The 20,751-nt window shown below is 42.5% G+C and overlaps 1 protein-coding gene across 1 annotated transcript in view; it reads left to right on the top strand.

Annotated features, from left to right (window-relative positions):
• Nucleotides 1–20,751, top strand: part of LOC306699247 (uncharacterized protein) — a 109,061-nt gene that overhangs the window by 46,020 nt on the left and 42,290 nt on the right. The window contains exons 8-11 of the mRNA XM_079163801.1: nt 3,095–3,299; nt 4,331–5,093; nt 6,545–9,580; nt 12,266–12,324. Of these exons, the coding sequence (XP_079019927.1) occupies nt 3,095–3,299; nt 4,331–5,093; nt 6,545–9,580; nt 12,266–12,324 (4,063 nt within the window). The remainder of the gene's footprint in view (nt 1–3,094; nt 3,300–4,330; nt 5,094–6,544; nt 9,581–12,265; nt 12,325–20,751) is intronic.

Here is a 20,751-nt window from a genome sequence, read left to right as displayed (position 1 = left end):
GCACAGACAGCCAGTCTGAGGCAGTCTGTGATGTGTCTGTCTCCTTACCTCCTCATCCCTCACTCCCTACCCTGGTGTTCTCATGTTTCCTTACCTCCTCATCCCTCACTCCCTACCCTGGTGTTCTCATGTTTCCTTACCTCCTCATCCCTCACGCTGATTGGCTAAATTGTATGTCACTCATTTATATCTTTAATCAGCAATTGGCTAAACTGCTTCACAGACCCGCCTCGGTGGGCCCACCAGTTGCGCGTTCTGAGACGAGCACACAAGCGAAGATTATGAGCAGACAGCCTGCAGACAAAATCCCCTTGAAAATAAAAGCACAGGATTTTTTTTCTTTTTTTCTTTTAAATTTATTTTTATTTTATTTTGGAGAGCGACAGGGAAAGTCTCCGAGATCTACCTGTCGATCGTGATCGACGGGTTGGCGACCACTGGTTTACACTGAAACTTTAAGGACTAAAGATGGAACCTAAAAACACATGCAAACTGAGGTTATATTACACATTTATTCATCAAAAATAAAATGTTATTAAAGCAGTTTTGACAAAAAATTGTAAATCAAGTATTTGACAAGTACCTCTCATCTTGTGTGGCAAGTCCTGGAAGCCCCTGCAGCCTCTCACACATAACTATTTAACAAGTAATGTCAGTTAAGTCCCTGAGAGTTCAGGTTTTAAGGCTTTAGGGGGGACTTCTGCAGAGAATTTTCGTGGCACATGTACCTAGGGGTGGGCATTGTTAGGATTTTGTTAATACTACTACTCTTATCGATACTCCTTATCAGTTCGGTTATTCATCCATGCTGTTGTCGTTTCATTTTCTATTACTAAATAATTGCTATAAAATAATTAATTTCTATTTTAAATATAACGAAATGTTTGTAGTCACTATATAAAGTCATTTATATGGAAACAAATCTGATATGTTAATAAGATAAATTATGGCACAGCTGATAGATGGAAGGGGCTTCTTTTGTCTCTGTCAGATAAGTTTACAATAATTATAAGATACGGGGCAAACTAAGTTAAACAGGTAGATTATATATAGACAGCTTTTGTTTTAGCTTGTTTCACTAATTGCCGAGCTAGCGCTCCGTGGTTGTGTAAACACGGCGTGAGTGAATGAGAGACTGCGGACGGAGCCGATTTGAAATATCTCTTTTCTACAGGTTCGTGTCATGTTTATGCTTGTTGAACAGATGTATTGATGAATTGTCTGCTGTTAAGTCGTAAAGGTGTTAGTGCTCTCACAGTAACGAGCGTCGCTGTTGCAGTTATCTTCACTTCACCGTCTCCACCGCGACCTCTCTTCTCTGGCTCGACCGCGACACAGAGAACAGGGGTTAGAGGCCGCGGCGTGGTAGTGCATTAAACCGAAACGTTAAGCACCGCTAAAAGAACCGATCATTTCGGAGCTTATTAATACTTCAGTCTTTAATAATTTAGCACCGGTGCCCGTTTGATTCCCAGGTTTCTGTACCTGGCCCTACATGTACCCCAGTCTTACCGCTCTCATCTAATTCGCCGACTCGCTGGTGAACAAAGTGGAGCATTTAGTAGCTGGAGAGCCAAACATTTCCCTCAGGGGTCGGTGGAGACCAAAAACGGAGCTAAACGGAGAGTTTCAAACTCAAAACTTCAAAACCTCCACTGGCTTCCCATACAGCAAATAATACAGTTCAAAATGTGCCTCATCACATACAAAGCCCTCCACAACCCTAAATCCCTTCATACCTTTCGTAACTCCTGCACCGACACGCTCCCACCCGCAACCTCAGATCCACCGACACCAACCTCATTACCCCTGATACTCTGTCTGTATCGGACCCTGGGGGGACAGGGCCTTCTCCATTGCTGTCCCTCCCCCAGCACCTCAGACATTCTCTTGCCATTTTCAAAACTGCACTTAAAACTCACCTATTTAAATCTGCTTTTAACCTGTGATGCTAGTTATGAATGTTTTTGTTTAGTTTGTTACTGTTATAATGCCATCTCTCTGCCTTGTTTATATTGTCATTGCTTTTATTGTTTCTGTTTTTACCATTTGCCTTTGAGTACCCTTTTAAAGTGCTATACAAATAAAATGTATTATTATTATTATTATTATTGATATCGCACTTTCATCAGGTGGACGCAAACACCACTCCAAACCAAATGATCCTGTTGCTGCTAAATGCTCTACTATAGTCACTGGCTGGTCTCTAACTGTGTCCGTCTGCCGTTGGCTGCCGAGCAGGAAGTGAACATTCGGTTTATCGGAGCTATGTCTCTCGAAACCACGCCATGAGAGCAGTGAACCAAAACAGTAAATACTGAAGCTGAAAGCTGTGGCAACAATGAGCCTCTATATGTGTTAATCAGTTAAGGACTAAGTTGGCAGACATGACAATCCAATGCTCTGACTATGAAGAAAAACTGTTTTTCAAGCAAAACGCTGTCTGGGAATCTCTGTGCGTTTGTGTCACTGTGGGTGGTGTCCTTTTGACAGTTACTACCTGAAGTGCGCTGTGTGGGTGTGTGTAGGTGTGTGCCGGTTAAACAGTCACCGCATCAAACACCCACTCAGCGTGTTGTCTCCCTACGCAGCTCCTCCGTGGTGGCTCGGGCCGGACTGGGAGGCGCTCCCAGAACAATGAGCGTCAGAGCAACTGACTGGCAGCTCATCTGATCCTGGCTTAGGGTGGTGGGTGGGTCTGGGGAGGGTGTGGTTAAAAAAAGAAAAAAAAGTCTTCATGAGTGATGTGATGTCATCCACCACACAGGGCTGTGTGCAGCAAATCGGCTGAGAGTTTTGCGCTTGTCGGATTACAACGTTTAGTTGTGCATTTGTTTGACCTTGCTGGACTTTTTAGATATTGACTTTATTTATTTTGTATATATTAATTTTGGCAGCTACTCCTTATTTTGTTCATTTTAATCATTTGTCCGTACTTTGACTCGGGTAAGAATCTCAGAGATAAATGACTTGTTTATGTACTTTGTCAACATGATTGAAAGAGTTCAAATGTGTGTCACAAAAAGAAAAACAACTATTAAAGCAGTTTGTGTTGTAAATGTTTCTCAGACAAACGTATCTTGTGTCAATGCAGGTACGAGACTTTCCCAAGTGTCCATGCGGAACCAAAGGAGCAGCCGCACATTTACCCGGGAGGCCGAGTGTTCCAGCACCACGCAAACCTCGGTACCTACAACCTAACATTCCCGGCCCTCTGTCAGAGAAGGGAGGGGGGGGCAGAGATACAGGAGGAGGTGGAGGAGCTGAGGAGGCGAATCCACCTGCACAGGGAGGAAAAGGTGAGCCGGCAGCGCGTTCACAGTTTTCTTGAGTTCACACACACCTGCACATAGGATTGTTAGAGTCCGATTCTCAGTTCAATCATATTATCTAAAGTACTTATGTGAAAGTGAAATTTAATCTTAGTTGTTTAGATATTCATTTCATTTTGGTTACATTTTTTCAAGCTAATTTGTGGTTCAGCTGTACTCCAGTTGTGCATGTACACAGTTTTTAATACAAGACTTATTTTGGGTAAATTCACAGTTTTCATCTCACAATACAAAGCTTTATCTCGTGAATCAGCTTTATATATATATATATATATATATATATATATATATATATATATATATATATAGGTTATCAGGATGTGTATATTCATAGTTTATAAATTGACATTTATATTCAGATCACCACCACAACACTAGACAAATGCATCATATGTGACTTGTCCTATATTCCCTCGGGGTGTAAGAAAATATTGATACACTTGAGGAACGTGATATGTTTGGAGATACTGCAATTCTATTGTACACATTTTGTATTAATAATTTACATGCAACATTTTTGTTATGTAAGAAAAGACACAAAATGAACTCTGTTAGTGGACTACTTGATTACTATAAACAAATTATATTTACAGCATTTGTATAGAAATAATTCTGTCCCAAGCTCTCCGATCCATGTAAGCGATTGATCGCTGTATTTGAAGTGTACACAGTACATTACTGTAATTTGAAAAGCGTTTTGAAACAGCCGTTTTGTATTTTGAACCAGTCGTTAATATTAAATAAATAGCAAAGCTGTCCCTTTCATTACTTTATATTCATAATAATAAATATACAAGTGTCAATTAGATGGTAATCTTGCATTAGAAATTCAGACAAAGAACACAAATTGGCTAATAATCATCTGCCCATAGTGATCAATTTGACCCGGAATGACGTGATCACTGTATTTCATTTTTTATTTAAATTATATTTGGTTGTGTTAACTTGTTAGTGAAGCAGTTTGTGTACTGACATTTCCCATCTTTTTTTTCTTGCAGGGAAACTCTGACTTTGCTGGCACCATCGCACAGACGTGTGACCCGGTCAGCCCTGCCTGTGGGCCGCAGCCCTGCTCCAACGGTCTGTCTGCGGTAACCATAGAGACTTGTAGCACAACAACAGAAGAACGGGGACGTCCTCCGTCGCTGGAGGAGACATCACAGGGGGAGGAGTCTGCTGTTGTCACTCACACATCCTGTACAAGTGGAACTCTTTGTCAGAGGCAGGAAGCTGGGGGAGAACAGAAGGGCACACCAGCTGCCAACTCTCCTGCTGGCCGCAGCAGGAAAAACAGAAAGAGGACTACAAAAACCACAAGACATGCAACAGAATCTCCAGGAAATAACAGAAGCACCCCAGAGGCCGGTAGAGGGAGCGCACGGAGACTTGCGAAGGCTACAGGAAGTAGTACAGAGACAGATGGGACTATTTCACCCGGGGGACCTGTGGTGGCATCTGTGATTGGCGAAGACGAGGGACCCACAAAAACTCACAACAGAGCAGGGGAGACTCCATTACCCATAAAGCCAGTGTCTGAACCAGGTGGTGAAAGGAAGTGCGCTGGCAGGAAGGCGGCGGCCTTGCCCGCCACCACCATCGTAGAAAAACAGGAAGAAGAGAAGTGGGAAGTTGACTTGCTGATATGTGAACAAGTTTCAGAGACAGAAGCAGTGACACAGATAGAGCAGGGAGACGCTGAGAGTCTCCCAGCAGAAGAAGTTCCAGTGAACATTGCTCTGGAATCGGCTGCAGAGAGGACAGGTAAGTCCAACAGTGTGTCAAAGAGTGGATTATTTTGAGATTCACTCAATGAATGGGGTTATTTTAAATGGCAGAGCAGAGAGGCTCTTTTACCTAAATAGTACAAATCAACTAGTGATTTGGGAAGCAGATTGACTGGTCAGAACACTGAGTTGGTGTTTTTTTTTACTGTGTCACTGTTGATTGTAGCATATCAGAGTAACTGTTCTAACATGTGAATCTGTACTAAATTAGAAATACTTTTTATAACTATAAAACTAATCATTTTATTGTGTCATCTTCAGACACAAACATTTTGTCAGTTGTGAAAAATCACTGACAATGATCTCTATAAACAGATTCTACATTCATATGAATCTGTAGTCAACCAGACCGTTTGCAGTCAGAGTAGTGTTGACTAATCCCGTTCAAGCTCATGCTTTGGTTGAAACAGTCCGTGCAGAGTAAGAAAGAGGCTGATTGAAATCCAAGCTTGGAACCCACCAGCTATCTTCTGAAGATGATTTAGCTTATTATTGGTTTAAAATGTGCTTTCAAACCGGCTACTTGTGAAACAATCTGGTCGCACACATCGTCCAACTCCAGTTTTTGCATCTCAAGTTGCTAATCGGACTGTAAACAATGAGCAGCTCACGGAAAAGGAAGTCCCGGATAGCCCCTGACTACACTGGATCACAAGAAATATAGCCCCTCCCCCTCGAGGCTCATCAACGTCAGACCGGTGTCCGATGGATTCCGAGATTGCTTCTACGATAGCTTGAAGAAATGTCAACAAATATTAGCATGGGCTTAAGAGTAACATATGCAAAAAAAACAACCCGCAACAGGTTTGTTATTGACCCAAAGACAGCTCCCTTAAAGTGAACCCAAAACATCAAAGCAACATGTTGCTGTAATAAAGGCCATAAACTCCGCCCCTTCCATTTTAGATGATGGGACATGGGCCAAACTAAAAAAAAAGTGTTTTGTCATGATATATAGCTCTTTTGAAACTGATGCCGTGTTCATTTTTGTTATAAATTTGGTTTTAATTAGTCATTTTATAGTAGTCATATACAAAATAAAGGGAGGGGGGGGGTGATATCATGATTGACAGCTGCTCTGAGGGAAGTATTCGATGCAGAGACGGAGGCTCAGGAGTTGTCCATAGAGTTGGACCTTTGACAAGAGACATAGCTTTCAACAACTGTGATTCTTTGTTTCAAATGTAAAGATCTGTGTTCTCGTTTTAGATATCCATCATAGTTTATGGTTTACAATTGTGTTCACACAGTTAATCTGTACAATAAGGGTTTACAACCTGTCCGATCGTTTGACTGCTTGTGACCCATCTTGCTTCGATAGAAAGGATGACCAAAACTTTACAAATAACCAGATGAGACCAGATGTACCCTTTAAAGAAAATAACACGTTTCTTATGCAGTCCTTAATCTAATCCTGTCTCCTTTCAGCAACCATGGGTCAAGAACAATCCCAGGATCACCAGGAAAGCCAGTCAGACCCAGAGGAGCCAGGCCAATCTGACACCATGGACAGTGGTACTCAATCTGGCAGGAGGACCAGCCCCAAGTCCCCGGACACGGAAAGGAAACCCCGGAGAGTGCTATGGCGGGACGGAGGCTGGATTGGAAACAGAATGGGATCACCACCACATGGAGCAGAAACCGTAGCAAAAGCAGTCTGGTATCAGGATGAAAAGCTGGACCAGGGTGCCGATGAAGACTTATACAGGGAGGACGCAAACTCTCAGTCAGTTTGGTTTGACACGGCAGATCATAGAAAATGCCAACAGCTGGAGCAGGTAATGAAAGGGCAGAAAGAATGTTATTTGAACTCAGCACAGGCTTCTGGTCTTAGTTCTCCACAGCTGTTAGAACAGCCTCTTAGTTCTCCTCAACTGTCTTCAGCTCTTAGTCAGCCACATGCTGCTGGAACGCAGCCAGCGCTGTCACATGGGCCGGGTGCACAAAGACAGGAAGTACACGGATCACAGCAAGAGGAGGAAGTAGGGCCAGATTGGAAGGAGGGAGGAGTGGAGGGAGACGGAGCGGAGGTCAGTAACAGAGAGACGACTCACAGCAGAAAGAGTTCTGAAACGGCAGACATCGAAGACGGAGTGGAGGGAGAGAGGCAAGGGAGCGGAGACAAAGGAGCAAAGGGCAAAAAAAAGAGGAAAAAAAAGAAGGGGAGGAGAGGAGGTGCAGAGGCCAAGCTTAGCTCCAGCTCCAGCATTGAATCTCAGAGTCAGATAGAGATAAAGACGCAGAAAGAACAAGTGTCGGACCTGAGCACTCAGTCAGAAGCCAAGGATACGACAGGAGGGGCGGACGTAGAGTCTCCAACCAACGACGCCATGCATCTGCCCAGCCAGCCAGAGGGCCAGACCGGGGACGTTCATGGACCCGACATCACAAACTCGGATCGTAGTGAATCAACTCCAGAGTTCAGTCTGACAGAGTGTGGTAGAACAGATCTCACTGGAGTTACGGCCTCACAAACTCTAGAAACAAAGGAATTACTAGAGGATGACGGTAAGAACCCGGATTCTATTGTCCCTGCTTCAGACCTTCAAATGGACATCAGTAAGGCAGATATGGAAGGAATTAAAACTGTGCATCCAGTTGAAAAGGAAATACCTGATCCGACAGAGCTGGAATTAAAGGGGCTTTCCAGTCCGGTCCCACAAATAGTGGATAATGTGGAGTCAAAGGAATTGTCAGTAAATAAGGATTCAATGGTTCCTGGTAATGCTGTACCATCCGTGGACCAGGCTAATTTGGTAGAATCTAACTGCCCAAAGGAACTTCCTGTCCAACTTTCAGATCCTACAGAATTGACAGAGTATCTTGCGGAATTTCCTGGAAAAAACACACAACACGAACAATCCGCAGAGTCAAACAAACCAGAGCAACCTGTGGAACCCACGGGAACATCCCATGGACTTATGGAATCGGCGCGTCCTGCTGAAGCCAGGGGTCTGTCATTTGAAGGCACAGCGGATGCTTTACCACTTCAAATGCGGGAAGGAAGCGCTGACACAACTGCGGGGGGATATTTAAAGCATTGTTTGGCCCCTTGGTTGCTGAGAGATCGGCAGCACAGTGAGGAAAAGAGGAGGGAGTCTTGTGTGGGAGAAGAGGAAGCAGCTGAGGAAAGGAGTAAGACTGTGGAAAATGATAGCGGGATTGTGCCTGGCGAGGAGTTGTCTTCTAAAGACCCAGAGCAGGACCACAATAAAGGCGTGATTGCCACAGCGGTAGCAGTCGTTACGGTAGCAATAGCATCAGCCATGGCTAGCATAGAGCTGAGCCAACAGTTAGCAGACAATCAGTCAGAGAGCCAAGAGCCATTAAACCAGACCCCAGACGATTCACTCAACACTTTTCAGTCCGCACAGCTGATGGACAAAGAAAACTGTCAGCTGCTACCAGCTGAGACAGAAAATCACCCAATAGAGCATTCACACATCGAACCTACTGATCAGTTTGCCTCTAAAGAACAAGCTACTATTAAAATATCAGAGGAGTCTGATTCTGCAGTGTGGCAGTGTAACGCTGAGATAGAAAAGCTACCAGCAGCACAGCAAACTAGCAACCAGAAGGCTAACCTTGATCCGTCAGCTATTGCAGAAACTCCTAGTTTACCACAACTCTACGAAGAGGAAATCCAAACAGAAACTACACGAAACAAAGTCTTTACATGTCCACTACCTAAAGAAGAAGACAGCCTGTCGCACGTTAATGCAAAACCTTTGCCAGAAGCAGATGAAACAATTACAACCGCTGTAGACAGCCAGGGTCACGTTCAGGTAGAATTCCAGCAGCAACTCCCCAGTCCTGTTGCAGACCCAGGGCAACATCCGGAGACTTCTGGCGCATTCTGCACCGGTTCTGAGGAGAAACCTGGACAAGGGGTGCATAGAGGCCTCCAATATCAGTCTATCTGTAAGGAAGAAAGTGGGATGCAACACAGACTCTATGGAGGTGATAGTCCCCCTTTGGAATCCATAACTGCTGAGGGTGAGGTAGGAAGGCAGGATAGTCCACACAGCTTTAAAGCGTTCGAAGACATGTCAGACTCTGACCAAGAGTGTGAGAGAGATCCACAGCCGGAGGGTTGGATAGAAACACCATGTGAAGGGGAGATTCCAACCTCGCCACTAACTTGCGGCTCAACACTTCCCATCGCCCCCTGTGACTCGACTCACATGGAACCGACTGCCCCCCTGAATGCAGAGACGGTCCAATACCAGTCAGTAGCTGACATGAAGCTCGTCCCTGCCGTCACACTTGATGCTGGCAGTGGCACCCTCCAGAGCAAAGGTCAAGAGCCTGATTCTACGTATAATGAGGATGGTGTGTTTAAAGGGCTGGAGAAAGACTCTCTGGATACAGTGGACGGGTGGAAGGAGAGAGAAAGGAATAAGATGAAAAGTGAAGCGGAAGCAAGGAAAGAGCTGGTCACAGTGGACGTCACATCCCAGACAGGTAAATAACTCTCCTTATAGTGTGTCTTTCTGTTTGTGTCTAAACTCATCACAGTTCAACCCTGTCCGTTAGTACAGCCATTACATCTTTAATTTCCTGCCCTGTCAGGATAAATTTGTGGGAAGCATAATCACATACGTGTTTGTGCATGAAAATAATCAGCACGTTGCTTGTTATTAAGGTACCGCTGGGCAGCTTCATTAAAACCACTAAGTAATTAAGTAAACCTCGCTGACCATTAGCATCTTACAACAGTGGTGTATAAACCATTCAGTAATTAGAACATTTAAAAAGTTCATATTTATTATACGCCGGTGGTAATAATGGCAGTCTGCTGGTTGTCACGTCTGCACTATAGCTGCTTAAGCTAAGACATGCTGAGAAGTTTTACTCAGCTGCTTTTCTTTCACTCAACAGTAACCAAGCTAGCTGCTGTCTGTCTGAAAATGATGTGATCAGCTTCATTGTTTATCTAGGGAAAGACTCACTTGCTCTTTTTGAACAAATGGACACCATCCATTCTTTCTTTTCTAATATTAAAACCATCTTTGGCTTTAGCTGAAATCACACACATACCCTGGCATTCCTAATTTACGTTAGCATCTCAAGGTCCATGTAGGGAGATTTTACTTGTAGCATCACGGCTTTGTGGGATTTAATTAGTGTCTAAAATGTAGTGACCCTTTTATTTCACCCTCCATTTTGAACAGTAGTGGATAGTTTTAGAATAGAAGGAAGCCAAGAGACACAGCAGAATAATTTCAGTAACAGGGCAGGGACTGTGTGTGTGGGTGCGTGCGTGCACTGTTTGTATGGGGCACGGTATCCAGGCAACCTGATGATGTCATCAGGACTTAACAGTGGACAGTGAAACTAGAGGTGGGCTGAGAAATGGTTGTGCTGTATGTATGTGTGTCTGAATGTGTCACTGTGTGAACGGGCTGTTGCATATGAGTGTGTGCATTCTATGCGTGTGCATAAAGTGTGTGTGCGTGTGTCGCTTGATAGGACTCAGGCCAACTGTCTGTTTTATGTGAAATGAATAGGCAGTTTCTTTAAGCCACTGTGTTCATGTTTTATGTTTGTGTATATTCTCGTACTTGCGACATAGTGAGGACCAAAAGTTTTTAACCAGCATAGTGAGGACATTGTTTAGATAGTGAGGACATTATGTCCGGTTCTCACTTTGTCAAAGGCAGGGGTTGAGTTCAAGGGTTCAGACTTGGTTTTAAGTTTCAGTTTAGTATTAGGTTTAGGTTGGGGTAAGGGTTGGAGTTCGGCATTTATTTGTCATGGATAGGGTTAGTGGCAAGGGAATGCATAGAGGGTCCTCACAAAGCTAGAAGTACAGGGATGTGTGTGTGTATGTAAGTGCGGGTCAGTTATTGCAGGACTGTGATGCAGAGCCACATCATCATCTTGTAATAGTTGTGACTCAGTGACTGACCCGCTGTGTGAGTTGGAAGCAGTCCACATTAGTCTGTCACATCCTCCTGTTTAGGTGCTGCAGTGGTTAAGTGCTCGAGTCTGTGTTCATAGCCACTAATGATGGTAATTCTAACATCTGTCATTTTTACTGAGCTTGTCGTCCCTACCCCCTATCCCTACCGGAGGCACACTATAGTATCCAGACTTGAGCTCGTACTCTAAATAGGAAAGGATGCTGTGCAGATAGAACATCCGTTTTTAAAAGAGGCACCTCGGCAATGCCCAATACTTCTTCTTGCTAAGATCTGGTAAACATCACTAAAAAGAAGTCTGACAGGTCAACAAATTGAGTCAGATCAGACAGATTGGATCTGTATAAGGTCCGTATAAGGCTAATAAACGTGGACAGAAAGATGTAGAGCCATCATACCAAACTCTTCTGCTATGCTTATCTCTATGCTCTCAGGGAAGGTATTTTGTGGGTGCAGGTGAAGATGATAAAACAGATGCCAACAGCCACCATCACATCATAGAAGAGAGAGTCCGGTAAAAATGATCTGCCTCATAGATGAGCCAAAAAAATCAACAAAATGAAGTAGTCATACCCAAAAGCCCAAAATAGGTTGCCGTTACCAAAAATGAGCTAAAACAGGCAGCCAAAGAGGCAGCTCTGGATGTATCTAATGTTCCAGCATTTTGCAGTTTGCATGGCTGCCTGGGTCAGGGAGAAGCTTATCATTTCCCCCCTTAATTATTCCAACCAGAAACATTACTGACTCACCATGACTGGAGGAAACTCCCTAACAGGATCTTCATCATCATTACCTGACTCACCTACATTGTCCGCATTATTTATTTATTTTTCTTGATAATACATTGCTGGATGGCAGTTTTAAAGCAGCTCTGAGCGTTGTCATCTGCCATTTTATAGGTAAGTTATCCCTCTCATTTACCTCTTCTACCCTATTTATCTAATAGAAATACACAGGAGTAGAACAGACATCCCCAATCAAATCAACGTAGCAAGACCATCAAAGTGGCGGCCATTTTTATGTGTATTGTTGCCATTGCGACCGTTGTAGCGGGCTAACTTCTGTATAAACTAAACCCACTTCATAGCACCAAGAAAAAAAATGCAATTCCCACTGACAAAGGCAAAATCAAAATAGCTAACGAATGGGTTTTTTTCTGTTAAACTTTCCGTTAATGAAATCAACACCATCTCGATGATGAACTCATGTTTTCTGTCCTCCGCAGCAGAAGAAGAAGAGCGGCAACAGAGGAGGCAGGACTCAGATGGCACACACAATCTGCAGGTGAGTTTACACCGACTGTTAAAGAATGAATACAATGAAAGTGTTCAAACGTCTGTTTGACCGGAGACTGTTACAGATGCTCATGAGCAGCATGAAACACTGTCTAATCATCTAATGGCGGTGGGCTGGTTTACGAGCACCAAAATTAAATGTGACCAATAATGTCTTGACGCGTTTCCACAGCAGTCTGGGATAACATGATGTTACCTGTCAGTGGCTGAGTTGTTGTTCACACCTGGCATCAACATGCATCTTGGGTTAACCCGCTGGAGGCAGCAGTAGTAACAACGTTTTGGTAGATTTCAAGTACATTTTTATGAACCTAAAAATATATGGTTATTGTCTACCGGTGGGGAGCGGGAGGGCAGGCAGGCAGGCGGGCGGGCGGGCGGGCGGGCGGGCGGGCAGGTGTCGGCTCTTTGCCGAGCACCAGAAATAAAAACAAGAAGATTCACTCTCAGTGGTTTCTGTGACATGAGAAATACTTTCTCAATATTCATGTTCAAAAATACAAAAACGGCTAAAATACACCAAGCTACCTTTTAAGTCCGTAGTCTCACTTAGTGGAAAAGTCACACCAAGCCACTGAAGAAGTCAGAACAGTACAGATGTGTACGATGGGTGTATTCCTTGGCGTGTGCCAGGCAACCCAAATTGCCGAAGATGTTTTTACGCACTGGTAATATATCTCCGTGGGCTTTTCTACATTTTCAGATGTTGTGCACAAAGCCAGCGAGTCAGCACGTACTTCCACTACCGCAGAGAAAGTCAGTTTAGTAGGCGGTGCTTCAATGTGGGCAAGAACGGAACAGAAGAATGTGGCCATACAGTATGTGGTCCAGACCACTTCCTAATGTGTTCTGAGTTCACATGTCCTTTCACTGAAATGCAGAGGGTACATCCCAAGTCTCTTATTTGTAATTTCCTCGCTTCTCGCTTGAACCGGAAGTTGTTCTGCTCCGCCATATTGACGGGCGTCCCAAAGCTCTTATTTTTGCTCTGAGTGAGGATCGAGGAGGGATCTCTGAGGAGCCATGAGCGAGGACACACGAGAACAGCCTTCCAGGAAGTGTTTTAGCGGCCAACATGTCCCCTGATTGTTCATCATTTATTTGATTGGATGCTACAGCTGATCCGACTGATCTGATTTTTCTAAATATCACTTTCATACCAGAGTGAAGACAGATCAGATTAAACTCAAGTTTTATATTTGATTCATTTTCTGATTCACCATCTGATTAAAATATGTTCATTGTAGGTCTGAACAATGGACCACAAACAACTTTCTTCATTTATTAGAAAGATTTGTCTTTTCTTGATCCGTTATGTCCCTTAATAACTTTTATTATGGATACAATTAAAGTCAGAGAGAGCTGGAGAGACGAAACACTTTTTACATAATTTATCATCATTTCCATTCAGTCACGTGAGGCTGATCATTCCTGAGTGTCGGGTTTGATGAGTTATATCATCTTATTTTCCCCCGAAACATGGAGCCTAATAATATTAATTCCAGTGTTCAAGATAAACCATAATCATATTCTGGGTTATTTAATAATGACATCTCATCTGGTGAACTAACAGCACACAGCTCAAGGTCATTCATGTTTGCGTCACTCGGTCGTGATGGAAGTGGTTCTGTAAAAAATGAAAGGAGGGAAGCCCTGCCTACTTTCTCACCCACACACACCTGACCAATCACTGATTGTTGCATTGTCTATTTTGATGCGTTTGCAACAAATTGCTGAAAGCTTTTTGGCACAATGAAGATCGTTCACACAGCAGACAAGGCAGGTAACATGCCAAACAAACCGAAACAAGCCGTGGGAACCGGCCCGAAGATAAGAGTCCGCGTCCACTGATAAGTCTCCAGATAAAGAGCACGAGCTGAATGCCAGACTCACCGGTCCCATGATTCAGCCTGCAAACTCCTTCCTCCAAATGATATGAATGTGAGTTAGCTGCACTTACAACCTCACTGCTCTCCAGGTCTTTCGAGGTTAGATCAGACCAGGCCAAGGTCACCTCTAAAACCATATAACTCGTTTTTTCCAATGTCTCCTAATGACGCAGTAGTTGGTCTCATGGAGCAGCAGGTCACAGTAGGAGATATGGGAACCTTAAGGCCTGGGTTTTACTGTGTGGGTGTGTGTGTGTGGGGACAGCATTACCTCAGTCATGTCTTGTTTTGGTTGCGCTGCATAGTGTGAGGTCAGAGACAGAAAGGAGGGAGGAAGGAATAGGGAGGGATGAATACACAGGAAAGTGCAGTAGGAGATGACAGTAGTAAAGTATGTGACTACTTTATCCTCAAATTCTTAAAAAACACGTTAATTAAATGTCACAGAGCCAAGTTCTACATTAAGTTAAAGGACAAGTGATGACATTTTCAGTGTGAAATAAATTAAGTTATTGCACCATAACACACTGCTAACTTTACTGCAGTGTAGACAAGATAGTGTCAAATAATCAAATTCTTTTGTATTTTTAAGGTGTAATTATTCTGTATCTAATAGTGGGACTTTGATTTAAGAGTAGCATTAATCTTTACTTATCACTTAACTTGCATATCTTACATATTAAAACTTTAGTCATTTAAAATCATATCTGGTATGGGTTGTCTCGTTGAAAACAGTATAACTAGGGTTGATCAAAAATGTAATTTGTAGTTTGTAAACTTTTTTATATATATTTTTTAATGTAATGTATTTTGTTTAATTTAATTAATTTGATAAATGTAATGAATTTATTCATACATTTATTTTTTGTTAAATTGTATTTGTTTACTTATAGGTGAAGTTAACTCTTGATTGTGAAACTTTTATTGTGGTAATCACACCAACAGAGATCATATGTCATGATTATTATGTCAACAGTTATCAACACCTTTAGGGTTTAAAAATTCCGGGAATATTCAAGGTGAATACTTGGAAACTTAACATGAATTTATGAATAATATGGATGTAAATCTGCAGAAACAAACCTTTCAACGTATCATAAGCAGACATAATACTTCCATTCATTAGTCAAATGCACACAACGTGAAATGTGCCGCGCGGTGAGTTAGCTAGCTAGCAAGTGCTTCAACACTTCCTTTCTTAACTCCTTTAGTATAGGATACACTGGACCATCCTTTACCAAAGGAATGAAGATAATGCCTCCCCACAATTACTTGCGGTGGCAACATTTAAAGTGATGCACCATTCGGTCGTCCATGAAAACAAACGACATACCTATCTCACACAGGTTTAACAATCATTTTTATACAGTCATAAACTAATGGGATTCATGTTTATGAATATGAATAGAGTGACAACCATTTAGTTTCATTTTATATGTATTTATTTACTTTGAACATGTAACAAATAACAACAAAAAACTAAATAAAATGAACAGTAAATATAGCAAACACTCAATAACAAGAAGCATCAGTAAAAACTAAACAAGCTAGGCCTATGATACATTATTAAACTGTTGAAAAGCAAAATATAACCAAACAGTTGGCTCTACATTATTGCACAAAGGAAATATTGATATTGAAGAGTTTCAGTGGTATTGCAATTTAGTGAATTATCAGTTTCTACTGAAGCAGTGTTGATTGTTAAGTGTGACAGCAGCAGGAAGGAAGGAACTTATATAGCCTACACGCTGTAGCATAATAGATTTCATGGGGTCGCGTTACAGTTGGGCTTTTTCTAGTCCTTCATTGTAGTTTCTCCATAGCAGAACTATGTCAGCATCGCTGTTGCCTCATAATTACGTAGTTTAGTAAAAGTGCAGTTGGGATTCTCTGAGCTCTGTGGTTGTCTTTTCCTAACTCCTTATTAATTCTCCTTCACATCTTTTCTTGACCTCATTACATTTTTCCATCGAGGTCAAGGAAAAGTGGTTAGGAATAGACGTTAGGAGGTAACTTTTGGGTGGGGGTGGGGTGTGTAGGTGGGTGTGGGGGTGCGTAGGTGTGAGTGTTGGTCCTTTGCTGCCCCCTTGTGGTCAGAGCAGGTATAACCACTTCCACATGTCTGTCTCTCTGTTTGTCTGTCTCTCTCTCTCTCTCTCTGCGCGTCACAGCTGGATGGTGTACAGCAGTTACCATGGTTACAGCAGTATTTGTGTGCCGCTGATTGGTTACAGATGGAGCTGAACGTTTCCACTTGTTGGTTGTAATTTGGTCGCTTGACTGCTTGCAACACCCAAAGCATGATGGGAACTATAGTTTCAAAAAATAAGTAAGACACCGTGAGTGCATATTTTGTCTTAGGCTAGCAATGTCTCACCTTATACTTTTATTTTCTTAAAAAGATTAAATTATCCCAAACATAATTATATGATATATATATATATACATACATACATACATACATACATACATACATACATACATACATACATACATACATACATACACACACACACTGTATGGTTATAGGGCTTCAAGTAAAGGTAGCAAGAACTGCGTCGCCCAGTTTAACATGTTTTTTCTGAACTGTCTGCAGTTAATAGAAAGAAAAAAACAGTCCCTTGCTCACGTGTTAACCTCACATCTCTATTTTGTAACAATAATGTAAGCGGTAGAAGAAATAGACTCGGATGAATAAGAGGGTTGAATTTTTGCTTTTTCAAGTTTATAATTGAAGCGTTTACGCAGTTACCAAAGTGCTGAAGGGCAGCAGCGGAGTCCAACGCTTCGTCTTCCTCGCCTTTGTTCTTTCTTTCTCTGTTCCAGCAGATAAAAAGTCGTCTCTCTCTCTCTCGTTCTTAAAAATGCGGAGGCACTTAGTGAGATAGGGCTCCAATTGTTCTCGTACTGTGTGTGTGTGTGTGTGTGTGTGTGTGTGTGAGGGGAGCAGTGGAGAGGCAGAGAGAGAGAGAGAGAGAGAGAGAGAGCGAGCGCAGAGACAGTGGGATGGAGGGAGGGGCCACCGTTTTGAACAGATGTGGGCAGAGAGGGCTTATTTTCACGAACCAAGCTGCAGCGAAAAGGAACACGGCGATACGTAGACTTCACTGGATTACACACCTCGAACTGGGGACACGCGGGACTTTTTTTTTTAGTTTTAACGTCACAATTAACACTTGACCTATTCAACTGGGTTCAGTTCGGAATCTGCGGCGCCGGAGTTAAAGGTTGATTCGACCACATTTCTCTCATCTTCTGTGGCTTTAATTGGTCGTACAACCAACTGTTTATGCTCAGTTGATTTGTGCCGTCTGTTTTTTCTCTCATGGTGTGAAGAAAATCAGCAGCCTGCAGTTCTGGAAACCAGTTGGATCTTTTTATTTATTTTTTTTGTCCCTGGGAACTCCTCCCTCAGCCGTTCTTATAAATACTCCATTTGTTTTTTTGACTGAGTTACGTTCAAGAGAGAAAGGAGAGACAGCCGAGAGAGAGAGGTGGGAAATAGTTCGGGATTTATCCTGTGAAATGTTCACGTGTTAACACGTCGATCCTCGGCTGCAGGCGGCATGTACGAGAGACACAAGCGGAGGTACAGCTTCTGTGCCAAGGGAGAGAGGACAGTGGATGTGGTGCTGATTAAGGTAGGTGTGTGTGTGTGTGTGTGTGTTTGTGTGTGTGTGTGCGCATAAACAGGTATACTTGTCTTGAGTATTTGAAAGTATCTTTTTTATTTATTTTTTATTTAGCTGTTTTCAGCCCATTCCTTTCTGGATTTTTGGATTAGATTTTTATTTATTCGGAACAAATCAGGAAATACACATATGGTCAAATTAAACAACAAAGATTCTTCTTGGAATGTTGTCCCAGCATAAACAGCATACATCCTTGACAAAGAAACTTCAGTGGGACATTTTGGGCCTTAGTGTTGTCAAAAACCTTCCGCCAAACAACAAAAAGGGCTTCTCGCTCCTAATAAGATTTTTTTATTCTCCCTGGTTTTTTTTCGGGATAAACATTTTCTGCGCTATGGAACTTACACTGTCCATCACGCTTTGGTGTGATGCAAACAGGAAGTGCAGCGTTGCCACGGAGACGGTGTGGTGCTACCGTGGCTCCTTGCTTCCCTCACTCATCGTGTCTCACCCTCTCAGATGAGGGAGAGACGGAGGAGATGTATTTCCAGATTGGACTTTAGGGTGCAATAAAAACCAGCCACAAATGTTCCATATAATATCTATTCATACAGTAGTTTGTTGGAGGCTACAGGTACAGAGAGTCTGCACTTTTGAGACTTTTATTCCTCTTTCTACAGGTAGTCTGTCTAGCCGTGTCCACAGCGCTGTAAAAGATGTGATAACCAAAAAGATTGATGCTGTTAAGATTTAATTGAGATGATTCGGAGTAGAAACGTTTAAAGGTTTGAGATGAAGTGTGTATTTATCTCACAGGGGGAAACAGATTGCTTATGTCATGTTTCTGAACACGGAAGCTAGGATACTGACATATTGTGTTGTAGCGTCAGCAGAAATATTCAATGTTCGATGGTCCTTAGTAGGAAGTCATATTTATTATGCCATAGCTGAAGGAATTTTTAGATTTGAGGCCTCCAGAGAAAGTCATCTGGACAGAGATGACAGCAAAGACTGTAGATAAGAAGTGGACGCAGTCATGGTGACGTGACCCATTGGTTTGGACTGTCGTTTTGAGTTTTGCGATTATGCCGTCGCCATGTTTTTTTTTTCCACTGCCAATTAACTAAAGTTACCATGCGGAGGAGTGATGTGGAGAAGCCCGTATACATCTCTGGTAGCGGTATCGACCTGTCAATCACAGTAAGTCCGACCCTAAAGCATAGTCCGCTCTGTGGTCCATTTGACTCTAAATGGGCCATCATTTATTAAATGAACATCATGCTGTATTGAAGAAGACTTGAAACTAGAGGTTGAGACCATAAACTCATGTTTACTGAGGTAATAAATCAAGAGAGAAGTAGAGTCATAGACTTCTATACAATCAGAGGAGTCGCCCCCTGATGGTCAGTAGAGAGAATGCAAGTTTTAAGACACTTCCGCATCGGCTTCACTCTGCAGAACCAGAGGTTGCCGCCTGGGTGATACACAGATATATACAGTAGGCCACACCAACTGCAGCAGCACAGAGTTGATGAGTGGTGTTCTCATCCCACATCGCTCACATCCTCTCTTCATCTGGATCATTTCACCAGGCTGTTTATTCCTGCTCTCTTTAACACCATGGCCCACATGTCATTTGAGGTCTCTCATGTCTGACTGTACGTTTAAGGGTTTCGGACAGCTTCTCATTGTACGTGTCACACTGAGGCACACCTATATACATCATGAGTGTGAAGGGGGAAAATCTCATGACTTATAATTTTGGCTTTTATTTCTCTGAGATTTACTTGGCACATTTACTGTACGTTGTTATTGCTAACTCACTGTAATCATTCACCTTGTCCATACTCGCCATGAAACAATCTCATCCTGACAAGACTACACTTGAAGAGACGGAACACTGTAAGCACAAAATCCACAGTCCTCATTCTGTGCAAAAAATACGTCCTTAAATTCATCTGAAGTTCATATGAGGCAGTTTGAGTTGGATACACAAAGAAGTGAAGTTGTCTTTCTAGTGTGTCCTGAGTTAGCGGCAGTGGAGGGAACCATCCGGGTCATCCTACGTGTGCTTCTTTTAAGGACAAAACATTGCCAATAAATCGACATGCAACTACCAGAATAAAGATACCCGAATTATTTCATCTCACTTAAATTAAACTTCAACTGAACTCTCAAATGCTATGCTATTCTTTTAAACTTCTTCACACTTTCTTTAAATCTTAAAAAAACACTTCAAATGTATGTATGTACAGTACATATAACTCAATTATCCTAAAACAGCTGGTCACTAGTTTTTGTCACTCATACAGGAGGAAATGGTGCATTTGTTAGGGACTATTTTCAGCAGCGGATTAATCCACGTTCGGTGCTCTAGTGAGTATTTGAGGCAGCAGCATGGAGTCTGTGGGATTGAGTCAAAATATACTGAAGTGTCAAGGAACGTGTGATCCGTTGCAACGGTGTTGTGTTACTCACTGATGTGTTTTTAACAACAATGGAGCTCTCTGGCACAGAAGAAGAAGATATATTAGGCATTGGGCATGTGGTTTATATCATAAACGGAATAACAAATCAAATAGATTTATCCTTTAATACAGTTGGAAGATGTACCTTGCTTAAAATATTTTCCATAATTTGATGTCAGTCCCTCAGAATCACAGAACGATGCCGTCATTCTACACAATCATGGAGGCAAAAATCCATTGTGAAACACGCATATGCAGTCTGCTCTGTTCACCCATAAGTAAAACTCACAGCTGAATACCAGTCCAGGCGCGTTTTCTCAAGAGTGTTGAAGAGCATCCTTGGAAATGCTGAGACAAGCATCTCTGGCTAATAATGGAAAAGTAAATGATTGCATAACACGCCCTGGAATACACTTAAGATCACTGT

Source organism: Pholis gunnellus (genome assembly GCF_910591455.1).
Source record: "Pholis gunnellus genome assembly, chromosome: 7".
Classification (NCBI taxonomy): domain Eukaryota; kingdom Metazoa; phylum Chordata; class Actinopteri; order Perciformes; family Pholidae; genus Pholis; species Pholis gunnellus.
This window is presented reverse-complemented; position numbering and strand designations above follow the sequence as displayed.